Genomic DNA, 22,136 nt, shown 5'->3' on the forward strand with positions numbered 1-22,136 from the left:
TGGCCGCCGCCTCCTCGGGCTGCTCGCTTGGTCCCGCGGCGCGGCTCGGGCGCTCCCAGGAATCTTCTTTTATGCCGGCCTGAAACCTTGCATCCTGAATAGGGCAGCTGGCCGCCTTCAGCGCGGCCCCGGCCTCCGGGATCCTGGCTGCATCCTCAGCAGCCCTGGCGCCGTGTTCCCAGTACCAAGGCTGAGCTTAGTCAGCTATTTCCTCTTTTGGGTTACAGTGTCAGTATGAGCTGCCTCTGGGAACAGGGCTCACCAGCACCAAGCTTACAATTAATTTTAAATAGAGTATTTGCACACTTTTCTGGGTTCTATGTTGGGCTCTTTTCACCTCTTTGTTCCTCAACTGTAGATCATGTAGAGCATGGGTTTTACCAAAGTATAAAATAAAGAGGACCCTTTAACAGTTCAAAGGAGCGATTATATATGTGCTGTACATTGATAAAGAATAGAGTACCATAGAATGTGACGACCACTGTTAGATGAGGTCCACAGGTGGATAAGTCCTTGTACCTGTTGTCAGCAGAGTTCCTCCTGAGAATGGCAACAAGGATCTGAATGTAGGACTAAAAGACTATTAAACAAGATAAAAAGAAATTAAAAGCTGAAAAGACCAGAATTATTAATGTAATTGCATATCTTAAAACAGCAAAGATATCAATGGCAGACTGTCATAGTAGAAATGCCTGATGACATTATGACCACAAATGGTGTATCTGCAATAAAATTTACTAACATTTTGGGTCCCACAGCTGTTGAGTAACCAAGATCAGTGAGAGCCATGTGTCTGAAGAAAAAGTGCGTGAGTGTTTACAGCCTTGAATCTATGTGTGTGTGAATGATCAAGCCCAGATTATCAACCATTGAGACCATGAATACAATGAAGAAGAGCCCAAATAATGAAGTTGCAGCTCAGGGAGGTCGGTGATTCCCATTGGAATGAATTTGTTCAGTGCCATTAGTTTGTGTTTGTCCATTCAGGCCACTCAGGAAATCTATACTGGAGATAAAGATAAGAACAACTCTTAAGTTCTATTAGAACGGACTGATATAATTATACACACACACATACACACACACACACACACACACACACACACACACATATAAATATATGCATACTATATATGTGTCATACACATAGGACTATTCCATGTCTCCAACTTCAGGATTGTGACATTAGTCATGAAGGTTTAGAAAATTCATCTATCTTTTTGCAAATTGATAACATTAACACACAGAATAAACAATTATTTTACCCTCTCCTAAAACTATTTGAATCCACTGCATTGCTAATGGAATATAAACTGAGGCCAAAAAGTAACTAAAAAAACAGCATAAACTTCACTGAATAATTTTATAGTCAATGGGGGGGGGGATCTGTTTAGAACATGGTATTAGTACTGTGCCAGAAATTTAGATCACATGTTACTTGTTAGTTACAAAACAGGCAGCATAAATTTGAAGAGATCTAACCATTCATTAGAAACTTAACCAGAGGATTAAGTTAGCATCACTAATAATGAAAAAACCTGATGAGATAAAGTATAAGTTATACAGCATCTTATGAAGTATTCTCAACAAAGGTTTTTATCCTGCAAATAATCAATGCTCTGATATAATTTCCAGTTTATGGGTGTCACAGGTGACAGGTAAGCATGATAAGTGTCACTGCAAATAATGTAAAGATATTTGAGGAGATAAAAGGTATAATATAAAATTTTAAAGATCATTAAAATATATATTAACAGTATTAATATTATTAATATCATGAAAATCAATTATCATAAAACTAAAAGACATATTTAAAGTTTTGAGAAAAATGAATCTCACAAAAATTGTACTCATATATCTCCCAAAATTATTCTTCAAAAATAAGGAAGAAATTAAGACATAAATGAAACTTGAGGGACTTTATCACTAGTAGACATGCCCTGTGATAAATATTAAAGGAAATGCTTTTGGATAAAATTAAAGGGTGCTAGGCTGTAACAGAAGTCATAAAAGAAATAAAATACAGTAAAGGTAAATAATTAGAAAATATGCATAGGTGATGTAAAGTTAATTTTATTTTGTGGGTGGTTATATTAAGTCTTCTTTTTTTGTGTATGATTTAAAAGGCAAATACATAAAACAATAATTATAAATTAGTACAACCACTATGGCAAACAGTATGGAAGTTCCTCAAACAACTACAGATAGATCTTTCATACGATCCAGCAATCCCACTTCTGGGTATACAGCCAGAGTAATGAAAATCATCATGTCAAAGGGATACCTGCAGTCCCATGTTCATCACCGCTCTATTTACAATAGTCAAGTCATGGAACCGGCCAAAATGTCCATCAGTGGATGATTGGACAAGGAAACTGTGGTATATATACTCCATGGAATACTACTCTGCCATAAAAAAGAATGAAATTCTCCCATTTGCAACAACATGGATGAGTCTGGAGAAACTTACGTTGAGTGAAATTAGCAAAGCACAGAGGAATAAGTAAAACATGTACTCACTCATAAGTGGGAGCTAAGAAAGAAAGAAGGAAGGAAAGAAAGTCCACAGTGGAACATTGGACTTGCAGAGGGAGAGAACATGCCTTGGGATACAAAGCAGAGTGCGGGGGAAGGGGAACGGAGGGAGTCTAGGGATAATAGGGTGGGGGACATGGGGTACAAACACCATTTGTGGTAATGTGCATGCTGCCAGTATGGATCTGGCCTTCACATCTTAGGCATGAGGGCTGAGGATCAGCTTTGTATCTCAGGAATATTCATAATCAATAAAGAAGTAATTAATTATTTTTTTTAAACTCACAAGAAATAAAAAAGTCTTCTACATTATTCAAAAAAATAAAATAAAATAATAAATAAATAAATGTGTGTTGATTGGTACACGAAGTATGAAGATGTAATCTGTGAAACAGGAAGATACAGTGAGAACAGCATTGTATAGGAGAAGAGTTTTTATACAGTATTTATGCACAGTAGGCATTAATTCAAATTAGATCATTACAAATTTTGTAATTTAATTGTAATCTCTACCATAACCACTAAAAATAAAAACAACAAAAATTATACAGAAGAGAAAATGAGAAAAGAATCAAATATTACACTAGAAGAAAAATAAATTAAACACAAAATAAGGCAGTGGTAGGAGAACTGGGGAAAAAAATATGCAAGCTATATAGAAAAATAAACAGAAAAATGCCAGAAGTAAGTCCTTCCTTATCAGTAGGATAAGTAGATTAAAGTTTTCAAGTAAATAGAAAGTATTGAAATAATGGGTCAAAATTTATCCAACTACATATTGTCTACAGGAATCATGTTAGATTCAAAGACACAAATAAGTTGAAAGTAAAAGGATAAGAAAAGATATTCCATGCAAATAACAAAAAAAGAGACAACTGGTTGGCTATACAAAGTATCAGACAAAATAGGCTTTAAGTCAAAAACTTTTATGAGCCAAATAAATACATTATATACCTGATAAATAATCTACCAGGAAAATATGATTATAAACACTTACATGAAAACACAGGCCCCAAATGTTTAAAGCAAAAGTCGACTGTTGTAGAGAGCTCTGCAATTGCTGGGAAAATTCAGTATGGACAGACACTCTTAATAAGGCATAGAACAACTAGACAAAAGATCAATAAGGAAATATAAAACTTAAACACTACTACAAACTGACTAGACCTAAGAGGTATGCTACTCTCCAATCACCAGTATCAGAGTACACATTCTTCTCAATTGTACAAGAAACTTTCTCCAAGATAGACCATATCAAAGGCTACAAAACAAAACTCAATAAAGTTAGATATGATCATGAAAGTATATTCTCTGGCCATAACACGAGAAAATTAAAAATTGAAATCAGAAATGCAACTGAAAATTTCATAAACATGTAAAAAATAAAGAACACATTTTTCGGCAGCAATATGAAAAAAAAATCATAAGTGAAATTTGAAAATGCATTGAGATAAATTAAAAACTAGAAAAAGAACAATATATCCAAGTATGATGGGTGCATTGAATGCAGTGCTCAGTGGCAATTAATAGTTGAAATGCCAGCATTAAAAGAAAGAAAAATCTCAAATCAATAACCTAACAATATCATGAAGAAACACAAAAAGAAGAGGAATATAAACCCAAAGCTAGAAAAAGAAACACATAATAAAATGATAGCAGACATAAATAAAATGGAAAACAGTAGAATTAATGAAACCAAAACTTGGTTCTTTAAAAAAAATTTCAAGAAACCTTTAACTAGACTTATTGACAAAAAGGAGAAAAATGAAATTGCCAAGATCAGAAATAAATGTATTGACATTGCTGCTAATTTTATGGAAATAAAAACAATTATAAGATAATTTGATATATAATGTTGTACCAAAGATTAGAAGAAAAAGAAATAGGAATCTGAATATACCAATAACAAGTAAGGATATTGAATTGATAGTCAAAAACCTCCCAATAAAGAAAAACAAAGTTCCAGATGGAGTCACTATTAAATTCTACCAAACATTTAAAGAAGTAGGACCAATCCGCTCAAACTCTCCCAGAAAATAAAAGAGGATGAAACACTTCCTGATTTATTATGAAGTCAGTATTACCCGAATACCAAATCTTGACAAACACATTTGCAACAAGCTAGGAAAAATACAGACCAATATCCCTTATGAATATAGGTGCAAAAATCTTTAAGAAAATACCAGCAAACCAAACCCAGCAGTATATTAAAAGTATTACACATCATGATCAAGTGAGATTTATCCCAAGAATGCAAGCATAAATCAACATATGAAAATAAATGAAAGTAATACACCATATTAATAGAATGAATAAAACATTTTGAGCATCTAAACCGATTTAGAGAAAGAAGTTGACAAAACCAGCATCATTTCATAAAAAAAAAAAGATATGAACAAACAAACAAAAGAGAAAATGATTTTGATTCTCTAGTTAATGTAAGTAAAATAGATTTTTTTTATGTAACGTGATTTATGAAACATATGAATCTTTCTATATCAAACTGTCCCTTTGCCAAAAAATCCTTATGACTGAAAGTAAGTACCTGAAGAAATAATCATTTAATTTAGAGAAATTCATTATAGGTTGATGCATATGTATCTCAAAACAAGTGTCCTGTTAAGTATTACCAGTCATTTACACCTCAGTGTCAACTAGTTTAATCGAATATTTTACTCAGAGAAAATAGTATGAAGGAAAAGGGGGAAAGAAATAACATTTACTAGAACTAAGCAATTAAGTACATTTTTTCAAGTAATCTAGCAACCTAGTGAATTATGCAACATTATTGAAAAGGACTGTAGAGTTCAAACTAAATTACTGACTCTAGTTAACTCGGCTAGTAATAGAAAAAAATATATATCTATAAATATATTCAGTTCTGTGCTAACACAAATTAAATACTCTTGAAGACAAGAAAGGAGGAAGAGGAAGGTGAGGAGGAGAAAGAAGAAGCCAGAGATTGGTTTTGCCAAAATTTTTCTTTATATTCTCTATCCATGCAAAACACCCTGTTGTAAGAGTAACCCTTGAACACAATGTAGTGAAATTTACTTCTGTGCAATGGTGTTGAAAGGAAACAGTTACAGTTTCCATGTTACATGTGATGAAATATGTTCATTTGTATGGCATCGAAATAAACTTGAGTGATGAAGGAAAACAAAATGTAAAACAGCAAACAGCAGGAAAAATTTATTTTTTACCTTGTTGTCTCAATCTCTTCTTTCTGACACATGAAATAAAAGGAACATTTGTAGTTTTGTACTCCAGGGACTATGAAGATACCAGAGACTGGTTGATCTAGCATTAGAGTAATCACAGGGAGGCAGTGGCTTCAGTTTACTGTGCATCTGCACTTAGATGTTATGCAACTTCTAAGAATGAAACTGGTTAGAACTGGTTCTAAAAGACAAACTTTGGGATCATGTTTACAAACATATTGATTTGCCAGCTTATAGTTATATAATAGAAAGAGCTTCAGAATAGAGTGGCATTTCCTAGGGTTTTACGCATATGTGTCATTTGAGACCCAGGTAAATAATAATGCCATACTGATAACATCAAAACCACTAGATTAGCTTTTCCCAGGGAGTTGTAAATGTGCTTCTGTTAGAGAAGGAGATGATTGTTTTCTGGTAGCATCATAGAAAGATAGATAGATATTAAATTAAAAATAACATTATTTTACTAAGTAATAAACATGCCTTTTATTTAAAAGGAATATTATCTGTGTCTTCTCTCTCCTTTTTTTAGTTAGTCTGGATAATGGTTTGTCTATTTTGTTTATCTTCTCAAAAAACCAACTTTTTGTTTCATTGGGTTTTTTGTGTCATATTTTTGGTCTCTATTTCATTTAGTTTTGCTCTGATTTTAATTATTTCTATCCATGTACTAACTTTGGGATTGGATTGTTCTTGTTTTTCTAGTTCTTTGCAATGTAGTGTAGGTTCTTTGTAGTGTAATGTTAGGTTGTTTATTAGAAATCTTTCTATTCTTTTGATGTAAACTTTATTGCAATACATTTTTCTCTTAGTACTGGCTTTGTAGTAGCCCATTGGTACTGGTATGATGTGTTGTTATTATCATTAGTTTCAGGAAATTTTTTCATTTCCTGTTTGATTTCTTCATTTCCCCATAGATCATTCGAGTATGTTGTTTAATTCCCATGTATTAGTATGGTTTCAAGAGTTTCTCTTGTTATTGATTTCTAGCTTTAATACATTGTGGTCTGAGATGTTTATAATTATTCCAATTTTTAAAAATTCATTGAGACTTGATTTGTGACATAATGTGTGGTCTATCTTGGAGAATGTTGCATGTGTTTATGAGAAGAATGCATATTCTTTAATTGTTGGGTGCAATGTTCTGTCTACCAAGACCAATTTGCCTAAAGTGTACTTTAAATCCTGTGTTTCTCTGTTGTCTAGATGATCTGTCCAATGCTGAGAGAGCAGTGTTTAGGTCCACAACTATTAGTGTATTGAGGCCTATCTCTCTCTTGAGGTGTAAATAACAAAAATCAGAAATGAAAAGAGACATCACAACTGATACAATAGAAATACAAAGAATCATTTGAGACTACTATGAATAACTATACATCAACAAATTTGAAAACCTGGAGGAAATGGATAATTTTCTGGACATACACACACTACCAAGACTGAACTAAGAAGAAAGAGAAAAATTGGACAGACAAATAACAAGCAATGAGATTGAAGCAGTAATTAGAAATTTTCCAACAAAGAAACTCCAGGATTGGATGACTTCACTATTGAAGTTTACCAAAACTTTGAAGAGGAATGAATATCAATTCTTTTCAAACTTATTTAAAAAAAAATGAAATGGAGGCCATCTTCCCAAATTCATTCTATGAAGCCAGCATCACTCTGACATTAAAATCAGACAAAAATAAAGAAAAAATAGAAAAAGAACTATAGGCCAATATCCTTGATTAACATAGATGCAAAAATTCTCAACAAAATATTAGCAAGCAGAGTACAGTAGCACATCAAAAAAATTATACAACAAGATCAAGTGGGATTCATCCCAGAGATGCAAAGATGGTTCAACATTTGTAAGTCCAAAAATGTGGCACACAACATCAACAAAATCAAGAACAAAACCATAAGATCATGTCAATAAATGCAGAAAAAGCATTTGACAAAATTCAACATTGCTTCATGATAGACTCTCAACAAATTAGGTACAGAAAGGAGGCATCTCAGCACACTGAAAAACATATATAACAAGCCAACCACTGATATCACCCTGAATGGGGAAAAGATTAAAGCTTTTCCCTAAGAATGAGAACAATACAAGGGTGCCCACTCTTCCTACTCCCATTTAACACAGTATTGGAAGTACTAGCCGGAGCAATCAGGCAACAGAAAGAAATAAAGGGCATCCACATTGGAAAAGATGAAGTCAAACTGTCCCTGTTTTCAGATGACATGATCCTATATATGGAAAGTCCTAAAGACTCTACACAAAAACTCTTATAACTGATAAATGATCTCAGTAATGTTGCAGGATACAATGTCAACATGCAAAAATCAGATCGGTAGCTTTTTTATACTCCAATAGTGACCTAGTAGAAAAAGAAATCAAGAAAGCAAGCCCATTTAAAATAGTCACCAAAAAACAAAATATCCAGGAATCAATTTAACCAAGGAGATGAAAGATTTCTACAATAAGAACTACAAATCAGTGCTGAAAGAAATTAAAGAGGACACCAAAAGTAGGAAAGACATTCCTTGTTCGTGGATTGTAAGAATCAATGTAGTAAAAGCCATCTACAGACTCAATGTGATTTTCATTAAAGTACCAATGACACTCTTCACAGAAATAGAAAAGACAATACTAACATTCATATGGAAGAACAAAAGAACCTGAATAGCCAAAGCAATACTGAGCAAGCAAAAAAAAAAAAAAAAAAAAAAATAGAGACAGAGGGATTACACTACCTGACTTCAAATTATATTACAAAGCTATCATAACCAAAACAGCATGGTACTGGCATAAAAACAGACACTTGGACCAATGGAACTGAATTGAAAATGCCAAAATTAGCCCACATATTTGCAGCCCAGTGATATTCAATAAGGTTACCAAGAACATATGACATGATGGGGAAAGGACAGCCTCTTCAATAAATGGTGCTGGGAAAACTGGATGTCCATATGTAGAAAAATGAATCTAGATCTGTGCCTTTTACCATGTACCAAAATCAACTCGAAATGGACTAAAGACTTGAATATAAGACCTGAAACTTTAAAACTCATTGAAGAAAACATAGGGGAAACACTCCAGGATCTAGGGTTGGGTCTTATGAATATGACCTCCATAGCACATGCAATAAAAGGAAAAATACACAAATGGGATTATATCAAACTAAAAAGCTTCTGCACAGCAAAAGAAATTATCAATAGAGTGAAAAGACAACCTACATAATGGGAGAAAATATTTGCAAACTATAAATCTGATAAGGGATTAATATCCAGAATATACAAGGAACTTGAACAATTTTGTAGTAAAAAAACAGATAATCTGATTTTAAAATGGGCAAAAGAGCTGAATAGGCATTTCTCAAAGGAAAATATATAAATGACCAAAAGATGCAGGATAAAATGCTAGCATCACTCAATATTAGGAAAATGCAAATCAAAACCATACTGAGATATCATCTCATCCCAGTTAGACTGGCTGTTATCAAAAAGAGAGAATAACAAATGCTGGTGAGGATATGGAGAAAGGGGGCCCTGTAAATTAGTATAGCCTTTACAGAGAACAGTATGGAGGTTCCTTAAACAGCTACAAATATATCTACCATATGATCCAGCTATCCCACTACCAAGTACATATCCAAAGAAATGGAAATCATCATTTCAAGGAGATAGCTTCACTCCCATGCTTATTACAGTTCTATTTACAGTAGCCAGGCTATGGACCAACCTAAATGTCCATAAAATGAATGACTAGATATGGAAAATGTGGTGTATATATACACAATGGAATACTACTCAGCCATAAAAAAATGAATTTCTGCCACTTGCAACAACACGGATGAATCTGGAGAAAATTATAAGTGAAAGAACCCAACCACTCATAAGTGGGAGCTGATTAATAAACAAATAAACAATAAAGAGAGAAATAAATAAAAGAACAGCCATCACAATAATATGTTGAACTTTTAGAAGGAGAGAACAGAACTATAGTTCCTAGAATTGAAAAGGCAGAGGAGAAGGGGGGAAAGGAGAAGGGTTAATGAGACATTAGTGAGAAACTGGTTAACAGACACAAAGAAGGATTATATATTGTAAAGACAAATAAGTTAACTTTCCTGATTTGACTAGCACATATTGTACACAGCTATTGATAGTTAACTTTGTACTCCACAAATATGTATAATCAATTATGCTTCAATTAAAAAAAACAAGGAATATTACTTAAGGTGAGGCCACATTCATGTAAGTATTGAAAGTGTGTAAGTTGATTTTTTTAAAAAATTGTTAAGTTTGGTATAGGTGGTATCCTGATGTGACAAAATTATGGTAATGATACATTAATGAAATTTAGAAGAAAAAAACACACTAGGCAATAAGCTATAGGAGGGCAGGTAACTTAGAGTTATTTTTCTTGTGCCATATTTACAGCCCCTGTATAGAAGAATCTAATACATAGTAGATGTTCAGTACATTTTGAATAAACACTAAACGCATTTTTTTAATTCACAAATTTATAGTGAGTTTGGAGAAATTATTCTTTTTGAGCTGTAAAGCATTAATCTATAAAAAGAAAATAACAATTGCAATCCTCTAATCCCATAGGGCTATTTTAAAATGCAAATACAATAATATAAATAAAAGTACTTTATGAACTGATTACAAAATCAAAGTAATTTATGTTGTTTTTAATTCACATGTTATAAACTGGGTAACTTAGGTAAATAAATTACCGTTTCTCTTAGTTTTGGAAGACCATACATGCATCATGAGAAATTTCAGTACAGCATGTTTAGAACGAGGTAACTAATTCCTACAAGAAGTGAAAATATGTTATACAGCTTTGTTCCTCATACTGTGGTCTGGTACCAGTGCTAGTCCCCGGTTTTTCTGTTTGTTTGTTTGTTTTTTTATCAAACTATAAGTAGTTTTACAGTTTCAGAGGAAAAGGAACTTAAATAACTTGACTACATGCATTATACAAATATGAAATACATGATTAGCTACAAGCATCAGAGAGAAATATTACATACATTGCTCATAATGATTGTCATAAGAAGTTGTCCTTGTACTGCCAGGATTGTCTTGATCAATTAGCCTGGGTATGATAGATTAAAGATGGCCACAAATTTTTTGTAACTCTTCTTACTGAAATGTGGATTCTCATTGAGATGTGGACTCTAAGTCCCCTCCCCTTGAATCAGTACTGGCCTTACGGAATACTTTGAGGAACAGATTATAGTGGAAGTGACACTCAGACAGTCTCTGGGTCCAAGCCTTAAAAGACAATTAGCTTCTATATCCTGTCTCTAACAGCACTTTTTCTAAGAGCACTGAGCACCAAGTAATACTGATTTCCCTGTGACTGCCATTCTGGACAGGCCACTTATTACCACTGATAGACAGTTGCAGCTGAGCCCAGCCGCCCAGCCATCACTAACAAGGCCTCAGACATGAGAGAGAAGTTGTCTTGCGCCTTCCACACCAGGCCATCTGCCAGCTGAATACTGAGAGACCTCTGTCAACACCACATGGAACTGAAGAGTTCCCTAGCCCTTCTTGATTCCTGACCTGAAAAATTGTGAAATAAAGTTAAGAGGTTGCTTTATGAAGTATTGGGGTAGTTTGCTATACAGTATTAGATAACTGGAACACTCAGCTCATAATCTGTAAGATTCCCTTAGTCTTGACCATAATAATTCCATATAATTTGTGTGTTACGTATATTTGCTAAAGATCTCTTTTTTGTAACTTTTGTGTCTCTTATTTTCTCAATTCATACATATAAATCAATGGATTGTGGAAATATAAAGGTAGTAAAATAGCAAAAATATTATTAAAATGAATAGTAAAGACAATTCCAGTGCAAACACAGAGTGTAATTTTTTATGTACTAAAACAAATGAGTCTGTGAATGTGATATATAACTGGAGAAAAGAGGTGAAATTGAAGTCATAAAAACAAATATTTAAAAATTCAGACTGATGTGTTTGCTGCTGAGAAATTTTGTCAAATGGTAGCATCAAATGTACTGAGTCTTTCATGTTATTTTCAAGCAATGCAAAGCGACCTCTCTAGTAATCCAAATGAGTTTTTCTTTAGCAAGCACAAAATAATACTTTCAAGTAAAAATTGAAGTCACTGAAGCATCATTCAAAGTCACTCTTTTCCTAACTAAAATGAAATTTAACTCACATTGGAACAGAGAAGCTTGTAATATCCGCTAAAAAGTTACTAACAAATATTATGCCCTGAACGTTGTCCCTGAAATTTCAGTACAAATAAGAATAATGGATATTATGTGATAACCATGTCATACAGTGTACAAATCCAATTTCTAATATGTACATTTCTGCCAATAGAGTAGAAACTTGGCTTTATACTTGGATAAAATATCTAAAGTACAAGAGATGAATCAGCTGTGATATCTTCAGTGACATGTGATAAGCGAGAGAAGCCCAACAACTCTGCCCTTTTTATCACTGATGGCACAAGCGTCAGGAGAAAATGTTTTCAGTTTATTTTATGATTATTTTGTAAAGCATGATGTAGACAACTGCCAGTTCATTGGGCTCAGCACTAGCTATGTAGGCCGTACACCTGCCTTGTGCGTGGAGTGTCCTGCTAAAAAAATAAACACTGCTTTAGTCACGAAGAAATGCAGTGGTCAATGATACACCTTCGACGTTCATTCGGTGTGGACACAAACACCCAGTGTTGGGACTAGGATCATTTCTCAGCCCTTCACAGTCAGTACTTTATTATGGTGTTTGAAGAAACACTTCAGTTTTGCTCTACTAACCACCTAGGGTATGAGGATTACATAGGAGGTTAAAAATTAAGACGAAATTCAAAATATTTATTACTAATTCTGATAGCTCAATAAAGAATGGTATTTTTCAGGTGGCTTGGTCGAGGGACAATATATTCAGATCTTGAATTACTTGAATGTATCACTTCACAGGCAAAACCAAGCCAATTTTTAACATTGAAGCAATGTAAGGATTTATGAACACTGATTCATTGTGGAACTGAGAGTTTATTTATTTATTTCAGATGATTTTATGTAGTCACTCAAGAAAAAAATGTATATCGATGATATAGTGAAGATATCTCTACAGTTTCCTCCCAAATTGGAACGCTCCTTTTGAATGCAAATGCTTCTGGTTTTGCCATCTGACAGTGCACTGAAAATGGACTTCATGGGAAATTATTTTTCTTTCTTTCTTTTTTTTTTTTTTTTTTTTTTTTTTGTGACCGGTAAGGGGATCGATCGCAACCCTTGGCTTGGTGCCGCCCGCACCGCGCTCAGCCAGTGAGCTCACCGGCCATCCCTATACAGGATCCGAACCCGAGGCGGGAGCGCCGCTGCGCTCCCAGCGCCGCACTCTCCCGAGTGAGCCGGGCGTCGGCCCAATTATTTCAAAATTCAAGGCCCGGGCCGACCAGGCCGACCCCCGTGTCTCACTCGGGAGAGTGCGGCGCTGCCGCCGCTGGTTCGGATCCTGTATAGGGATGGCCGGTGCGCTCACTGTGCCCACGGCACCAATCCAAGGGTTGCGATCCCCTTACCGGCCCGTTTCAAACCAGATATTCAGAATTATTTGTCAGAGATGCCAAAAGCCTGTTTCCGTTTCAGTGTCCTGAAAGTATGTTCTGAGTTTGTTTGTTTGTTTATTTCGCATTTAGTATAACCAGAGTAAGCAAAGAAACTAGATTCGGTATCTGATGAAAGAATCACCTATTTATTATTGAGTCAGATACATTGTAGATCCTTTGGTAAAAGTTTGTGAACAATGTCTTTTAGTGAAACAAAATTTTTAAAAAAAAATTTTTTTTATTGTTGTGACCGGTAAGGGGATCGCAACCCTTGGCTTGGTGTCCGTCGCACCGCGCTCAGCCAGTGAGCGCACCCGCCGTCCCTATATAGGATCCGAACCCGCCGCACTCTCCCGAGTGAGCCACGGACGGGGTCGGCCCCAAAATAAAAATTTTACTAATTTAAAATATTTTATTATTTTTATGAAAAATAAGTCCACTTACATTTGAGAAAAGGCAAAGTGAGAAAAGGAAGAATGAGCAAATCAGTAATTGCTAAGGGTTAAGAGTTTGGAGAGGTTCTAAATATAAAGCAGCAGTATTAGAAATTTTTCGGGGTGTTGGAGATACTGTGTATCCTGTCTGTGGTCATGGTTACAAAAATGTACAAGCGTGTAAAAACTCAAGGAATTATATGCCAAAAAAGGGTGAATTTTGCTATTTGTAAATTTAAAACAATTGTAATGAATCTATTCTAAAGTGATACAGAATTAGGTGTTCATATTTGCATTAAACTCATTAATTTGTCTGAAGTATTAAAAAACAGTTTCCCTTTTTTTTTTTTTTTACAATAGATTAAAAAAATGAATCAATCTTTCTCTCTTTATTCAGACTAACCTGATGTCCTAGAGTTAGGTGGAAGGGAGTGAGAAGATACTAGAAGCAATGAAAACAGAAGTGAAGTCATGAGCACACAGAAGAGTTGGACAGCATGTCTGCTCTGCCGATGCTAAATATAGCGAAGTTCTCAACACTGGTGCATCAGGTGTGAATGAGCACATCTGCATTTAACAGCAACATGCTCACAGAGAGACGGCCAACCAGCAAAAGATAAAATGTTCTGTTAATGTCTTTGCATTAAAGTTGCCTAATATTTCTTCCTGGAATTACATTTTCTTTAGTATTCGCTATTTAAGTGTATTTACATTCCTTAAATAAAAACCAGGAGACCAAATGATTAAAGTCCCTTTTGTCTTTCCTTCCTTTCTCAATACTCTTCTCATAAAAAAGTATTTACTTAAAAAGTGCTTCGGGTACTAAAGCAATGGGCCAGACCTTTGAATTACTTCTCTTGCAGTTGAATTTACGGCATCTTGCAACCAACATAACAATCGCAGAGGTGAGGAAGGAGCTCTAGCAAGACCAGGGGATTAAGAATTATAAAGTCTGATATTAACCAATGGCAGTGTGTGAAGCTTATTTTGAACATGATTCAAAACTAAAACAAACTAAAAATAAATTATGAGAAAGTGGGGAATATTTGAACACTGACAGAATAGTTGATAATAAGGAATTACTGTTAAAATTTAACAATATTAATGTTAAGTGTAACAGTAATATTGGGTATAATAATGGTATGGACGTGTGCAATTAAGCGGCATTACGTACATTCACAATGTTGTGTAGTTGTCACCAGTATCCATTTCCAGAACTCATATCTTTTTTGATGCTTAATAATTCTTGCATCGAGCTGGGCAGAGTCCATTTTTTCAGGTCTAATATCTTCAAATCTAATCCCAATCTCCTTGGATTTGGGACTAAGAAATTAGAAGTGTTGTGATGATCATCATAATCATTGTCATCCAAGGTCATCCCATACATAAGAGAACTGGGTTTAGAATCTAGTTCAAAAGTTAGAACTTGCTTAACAATTCTGGGTTAAGAACATTTATTTTTCAGTGATACTGAAATATTTACAAATAAAATTGTGTCTACATTTTTCTATAAAATGATCTGGTGTGTTGGAGGAGAGTTGGTAGAAATGTAAAGGAAAAAAGTTTGAGCATGAATTGATAATTGTTTGAAACAGGTAATGAGCATATGAGAAAGAGTTATACAGTTATTTCTATTTTTATATATATTTGAATATTCCATAATAAAAAACATTTTTTAAAAAAAAGAATTATAAGTTCTAGATTCTAAAACCAGTTCTCTCATCATGTGGGGAGATGGCTGAGACTGGATAAATCTGCCTAGTTTCAGCTACCTATATACACAGATATATACATGTGTGTGTGTATATATACATATATATATGAGCAGTATTCTCTAATATCAGCTTTTTCAGTAAATAAACATGGAATTTTATCCATCCTCCAAACTCCCTCTCCCACTCCGTTTGTTTCATTTCTCATCTAGTTCAGAACTTAGGCAGAAAATAGGGATGCTATTTATCCGAGCATATCAAAACAACCCAACATCTGCTACATGGACTGACAAATTTGAGAAAGACACAATAAATAGAATGTGAAAGACCAGAAAATATGAGATGTAATTGAGGCTTCTTGCATACCTAAAGCAGGTAAGTTGAACTTTGAAGTTGCTTCAGCAAAAAAAAAATTGAGTATTCAGTACATGGATGATGTGTAGTAGGCCTTGCTCTTCTTGAACAAAGATGCACAGACTTCAGCAACAACACAGGTCTTAGCGAGGATGACGGTCTTAGCAAAGGTTTGGGTGGGCCATATTGAACAGTGAGCAAGCCTCAGCAAGGGATCAGGCTTTAGCAAAGTATTAAGAGTGAAGACCTCAGCCAAAATGCAGGCTGCAGGCCTTGGGAGCATTACCCAAATACCAGCTGGCCCTGACTATATCAGCAAATGCTCAACCACTTGCAGCCCTAGGAGCCGCAGCGACCTGACCTCAGCGAGGTTTTCTGGGAAATGGGATATCTGCTTGTCTGCTATTCACGGAAGCCTTATAGGTAGGCTCAGACACACAAGTTTTTAATTAGATAGAAAAGAGTTTTACTAGCCTTTTTAACTTTGGAGGAAGAGCAATGTTTGCTGCTTTTAAACTATAGGGCAATTGACTTCTACAGAACACTAGTGAGATTCTAGCTTTAAATTATAAATGCCAACTGGAGTGTCTAAGACTGAAATGACAAGGTTTTTGTTTTGCTTTTGTTTTCAAATAAACAACAACAGTGACAGTGGCAGAAACGGTGGGATTTCGATGACACTTGATTGAAAAAAATGTCAATAGCTGTAGAAGCAAGAAGATTGATGAACGCAAGTTAAATGTATGACACTCTCAGCTTTTGTGTGTTTAATGCCAGGCCTAGGTACGTGGATGTAGACATAAGGTTGCTTTCTGCATTTAGAGCAAAAAAGAATATTATAGACAGTATACAGTGCATTTGGATTCAACTGGCCGAGAGCGCCACGCTGCCACGGGTCCTTCAGACTATTCATCCCGCAGCCGAAGCCGGCCGGTTACGTGGAAGCTGACCTTGCCCTGGGCTGCAGGCTGCCGGCCCCGCCAGCTCACAGGCGGTCCTCCGCGATCCCAGCCTCCCCTGCGCCAAGGACACGTCTGGCGGCTGCGCAGGGCCCTTCTACACCACCGCGGCGCCTCTCTCTGCTTCAGAGCCGCTTTCAGAGCGGGTGTCGTGGCGGCTGGAGTCCAGTTGGCAGGAATTGCCCACGGAACTGGAGAAACTCACCAAAGCGGAGGAAGCAGTGACCCAGTCCGGACGGTGGGAATGAGTCGAGGCCCCGCGTGGGTGACGGCCAGGCCTCTGCCTTTCCAGGCAGAACCCGGCCCTTGGTGGGAGCGCGCGAAGCCGGCGTTGCCAGGGAACCCCGCATTGTGTCATGGAATTCCGAGTGTTTGGATGTGGACTAGTCCCCTGCAGGCAGAAGTTCGGGGACATTTGGCGGGGTTGTCCGACGACGCTGGACGCTTTCCTCGGAGCTGAATGGGTCGTTCTCTAAACCCGTAGCGATGTCGTCCTGGCTTGGGGGCCTCGGCGCTGGCGTGGGCCAGTCTCTGGGTCGAGTGGGGGGTAGCCTGGCTTCCCTCACTGGCCAGATTTCAAATTTGACAAAGAAGATGCTGATGGAGGGCGCGGAGGACGTGGAAGGTAAGAGCTGGAGCAAGGGGAGGGAGGGCTTTCCTGGGACCCTGGGAACGTCCGTCAGCAGACGCGGACAGGTCGCAGACGAGTCCCACCCCGTCCTTTTTATTAACACTCCTCCTTTTAAAAGACTCGTCCCGGTTGATTTTCTGTGATGAATGACCACGGGGGTCTGCGGGAGGAGTCTGGTTCTCGTCCTTTTGAATACTCTGGATATCTCAGAGTGAAACTGCTCCGAGGTGGAGTAGAGTTTATTTTTCTTTGGTTCGTTCACACCCACAACTTATTTTGCCCTCATTTTGGGGGCGGATCTGAATTTTGACCATCTTCATTTTGTCACAGTTATAAGAATTGTATATGATAAGTCGTCACTTTTTTTTGTTTTCTTCTATTTTTGTAACAATAGAAATAACTGATAATTAAAACATTTGGTAACTCTTGCCCTATCTGTCTTGCATATATTATTTGTTAGGGAGACATAGCTGTTTTTCCATTCAGTTATATTTTTACTTACTGTGATGACACATTGTACAGTTCCAGCTGAAAATGTTTTTTTGTGTGTGAAATTGCCTATTTCTCCCTTATTTCGACAGTAGAACAGGGAAGATAGCCCATTCTTTGGGAATCCTTAGCAACCTTCACTCGTTTTTGAAGTCCTCGTCTTACTTTGCTAATGAGTAGTGACCCAGAGTTACGTGGCGATCAGTGGTTAAGTTAATTACTATTTTGATTTCTTGGTATTTCTTTAAGCAAGATATTTCTTGGATCAAAAGAGTTTTTAAAATCTCAATCTAAGTCTGCCTTCAGGATGATAATGGGCTGGTCTTTTGGATGAGAGCAATTCCTTTGCCAGTTTTATTTCTTATAAATTAATTAAAATTCTGGTTGTTGTTGTTTTTTTAATCCCGATTTAACTGAGCCTTCATATTTATTTGGTTGAAATAGAGAAAGATAGTTTGATAGAAAGGTAGTGTTTATATTTAGAATTTCTGTGGGGTCTATTTAGAAGGAAGGAATACAAAGGAGCTGCCAAAATCCTTCTTACAGCTTGGGGTTCCCCTTGTGGGGGTGCATGACATGGGACAGGCTTGGGGATGGGAATGAAAGGGCTTCTTTCTGTGTCCTAGAAAGGATCTTGGGACCTTGAGGGCAGTCAGAAGCAGAAGCAGAGAAAGGCCAGATAACAATGGGAAATGACTAGTCTTTCCTTATATCCTAGTTAGGGGGAAACAGTTGACTATTTTGACCCGAACCAGAAAATATGCGTCTGCAACCTGGATGTCTTGCAGGTTTAAGGTGGGATTAACTTTGTTCTTCACACCAAATGTGCTCCTGTATTCTCAGTCTTAGTGATTTCCGTATCTCCTACCCAATTTTCTAAACTAAGAATATTTATGTCTTTGTCTCTTTCTTTTTCATCTCCTATGTCCAGTTGGTCACCAAATCTTGTTCATCCTATGCCAGATTGTCCTTTCCTTTATTACTCCTACTTCTTTAGTTCAGTACCCATAATCTCTCACAGGGACTTTTTCTCTTTCATGTCCTGTCACCCATTTCTCCCTACTCCAGTTCATTTTCTGTTGTATTCCCAGTTAATTTTCTAAAAATAAATGTGCTTAAAAATTTCTTGATCATGTTACTTGCAGGATAAGTCCCAGTTGAATGTTTCATCTAAAGTTACAGGGTAAGTCAACAGAGAAAGAGTGTCAGTTTTCAAAACTTAATGAGCACTTCAAGGGAGTAAAGGTAGACATCCTAAGGTATAGGACATAGGCAAAATAATGACTTATATGATAATGAACAACATTAATGGCAATGGAAAGTCGTGATAAAAATCAAGTGGTATACGTCTGAATTTGCTCTCATATCTGCCTACTATTCTGTTTAAACCCAGTGAAATGTATTTTCTTTAAAATACTTGTTTATACTTCATGTGTTGATCAGATATTCAGTATATGCTATTTCTTTTGTAACAGAATTACCTCATTCTAGGAGAACAGAAATTGAAGCCATTCATGCAGTCATAAAATCAGAGGTAAGGATAATTAAAGACCGATTAAACTCAGATTTTTCTTTCCTTTTTTTCTTTTCTTTTCTTTTCTTTTCTTTTTTTTTTTTTTTGTGGTTGGCCAATAAGGGGATCCGAACCCTTGACCTTGGTGTTATCAACACCTTGCTCTAAACAACTGAGCTAACTGGCCAGCCCAGATTTTTCTTTTTGGAAGCTGTGAGAGTTATTCAAACTTTATTTCAGTCCTCTCATTTTAAATGCGCTCCCTTCCACTTTTTATCTCTTCTTCTTTATCTCTGTTTTTGTGAGCTTTTATCAGCCTCCTTTAGATGAAGAATGTATTTACATGTTACTGCAGTTTGCTATTCTTTAATATTCCCATCTCTATTTCTATATGCTGAAAGTAGGAAAACTGCCAAATGTAGAAATGACTGTTACAAAAATCTATCATTATCAAGGATTTACTGTGTTCTAAGAGTGTGTTAAATTGCAGTAGTACATTTATTTAAGTATAATATGAAGACTGTAATTCTGTTTAATTTACAGCTTTTTAATTCCCAAACATTAAAATAACAATAATATTTGGATACAAAGTAGTTAAGAATATAGGTATAGCAAATTAATTTACTATTTTATTCATTATTGGTCAAGTGTCTAGTCGTGACCAGTTCTGGACATTGTACTTAATAGGGATGAGAAAAGCTTAGAAAAGAGTTCAAAAGAAAGCCATAAAGAAAATGAAAGGATTTAAAAGTAGTTTCTAGGGCTGGCCCCCTGGCTCACTCGGGTGAGTGCGGTGCTGGGAGCACCAAGGCCGTGGGTTCAGATCCTAAATAGCGATGGCCGGTGCGCTCACTGGCTGAGCGTGGTGCAGACAGCATCGTGCAGAGGGTTGTGATCCCCTTACTGGTAAAAAAAAAAAAGTAGGTACTATTGTAAAGGATTAAAGAAACTCAACTATTAACCTTGAGATAAGAACAGTGAGAGAACACATAATAATTGTGTTTCAGCAAAAGATAGTCTTAGAGGACTGTGGTAAACATGTTTTCCTCTTAACTAAGCCCATAAAAAGAGAACATTGAATTTAGATATAAGAAAATATTTACTGACTAGCATTGTTGAACTCTGGTCTAGATTATCCAGGTGGGATTGTGGAATTTGAAAGTAGAGGGACCTCTCAAGAAGAACTACTGTGGTATTCTGCTTCAGTACAAGATGGCAGTTTGGTGGCACTTAGAGATCTTAGCTAATACCTTAGTAATTACCTAATAAGTAAAGTAGGTGTGTTCCAGTGATGAACAGTTTCTTTGTATGGCCGAGATTGGAAGTCGTTCCCACAGTTCCTAAAGAAATCCTGAGAAAGCACTCATTGGCACAGATCCACCCAGAAAAATTAAAGGGCAGAGGTGTGTGTGGTAGCATTAGCTTTGGTTAATTCACCAGTGTACATTTCAAGAAAAAAAATAAATAAGGTTAACCTGCTCAATGAATGTCTGCTCCATATTGAGCTTGAGAAGGGAGATAGAAGTCTTCTGTCCTTCTGTTGATCTCAGTTCTTTTAATGCCTCTCATAGTGATATCATTGGACTATAGTAAGTATGATTCTAGTGTTTAGAAATATTTCTTTTTGATAAAACACCTCCAAATGCAAACACCTTTGGTGTTTATTCAAAGTACCATAAGCTACTCAAATACTAGAGGAAAAGAGACGATTGGACTTCCCAAGGGCTTATTTTCTAAGATAAAGTGAGAATTATGTATAGTCAAAATTATGTGCTCACTTCATACCCTAGCCTTGTATGTGACTGTGCAGTATATCTGTTCAAGACTTACTGCTGTAAGAGGATAAGGTGTAGATATGGCTGAATATTTTATTTAGTAAGTTTTCATATAGACAGAGGGTAGTGTTTTTTCAGAGGTTTTCCAAAGGAAGTTAGATTTGCTTATAGATGTTAATATGTGTAGCTGACTGAATTAGTTAGGATTCTTTAGTTCCAAGTAATATAACCAGCGTAAGCTAACTTAACCTTCTGTATACGAAGAAAAACAGTCATCACATTTACTGTCTTGGTCCAATAGACTATTTTAATCTTTTTATATAAAGTCATTTTACAGATAACTTACAGAAGTATGAATAAAGTAATGGTGAAAAACTTTATTAGAAATTTTAATAGTAATTTAAATATAGCAAATCCAATTTTTTTTCATATTTTTCTGGTTTTGAAACATATACACACAAAATAGGCAGTGTTCTTTGAATTCAGTTAACTGCTTATTAACTCTTTTTTTGTGTTTTTTAAAATTAAATTTTTTATTGAAACATATTGATGACACATGTTAACTCTTAAGCATAAATGAGAATGTTTCTATGTATCTTGTAAATACTGGTTCCAGATTTTAATTATTCCCCTAGTAGATTTTAGGTTATCATTACTTCTAATTTTTTTTGACCAGTAAGGGAATCGCAACCCTCGGCACGGTGTGGTCTGCACCACGCTCAGTCAGTGAGCACGTCGGCCATCCCTATATTGGATCTGAACCCGCAGCCTCAGCTCTACCAGCGCCACACTCTCCCGAGTGAGCCATGGGGCTGCCCCCTTTAAAAAATTTTTTTTGATCATTACTTCTAATTCTTGACTTGTGTCATTAAAACTGACAGTTTTGAAAACTTTAATGGCTCATGTTTTTTTAA

The 22,136-nt window shown here is 36.0% G+C and overlaps 1 protein-coding gene across 1 annotated transcript in view; it reads left to right on the top strand.

Annotated features, from left to right (window-relative positions):
* Window positions 1–17,065: 17,065 nt before the first annotated feature.
* LOC134372531 (thyroid receptor-interacting protein 11-like) overlaps window positions 17,066–22,136 on the top strand; it is a 59,929-nt gene continuing 54,858 nt past the window's right edge. Inside the window, 2 exon segments of the mRNA XM_063090000.1 lie at window positions 17,066–17,439; window positions 19,410–19,468. Coding sequence (XP_062946070.1) covers window positions 17,301–17,439; window positions 19,410–19,468 — 198 coding nt within the window. The 5' untranslated portion in view covers window positions 17,066–17,300.

The sequence above is a fragment of the Cynocephalus volans genome, chromosome 3 (genome assembly GCF_027409185.1).
Source record: "Cynocephalus volans isolate mCynVol1 chromosome 3, mCynVol1.pri, whole genome shotgun sequence".
NCBI classification, from domain to species: Eukaryota; Metazoa; Chordata; class Mammalia; order Dermoptera; family Cynocephalidae; genus Cynocephalus; species Cynocephalus volans.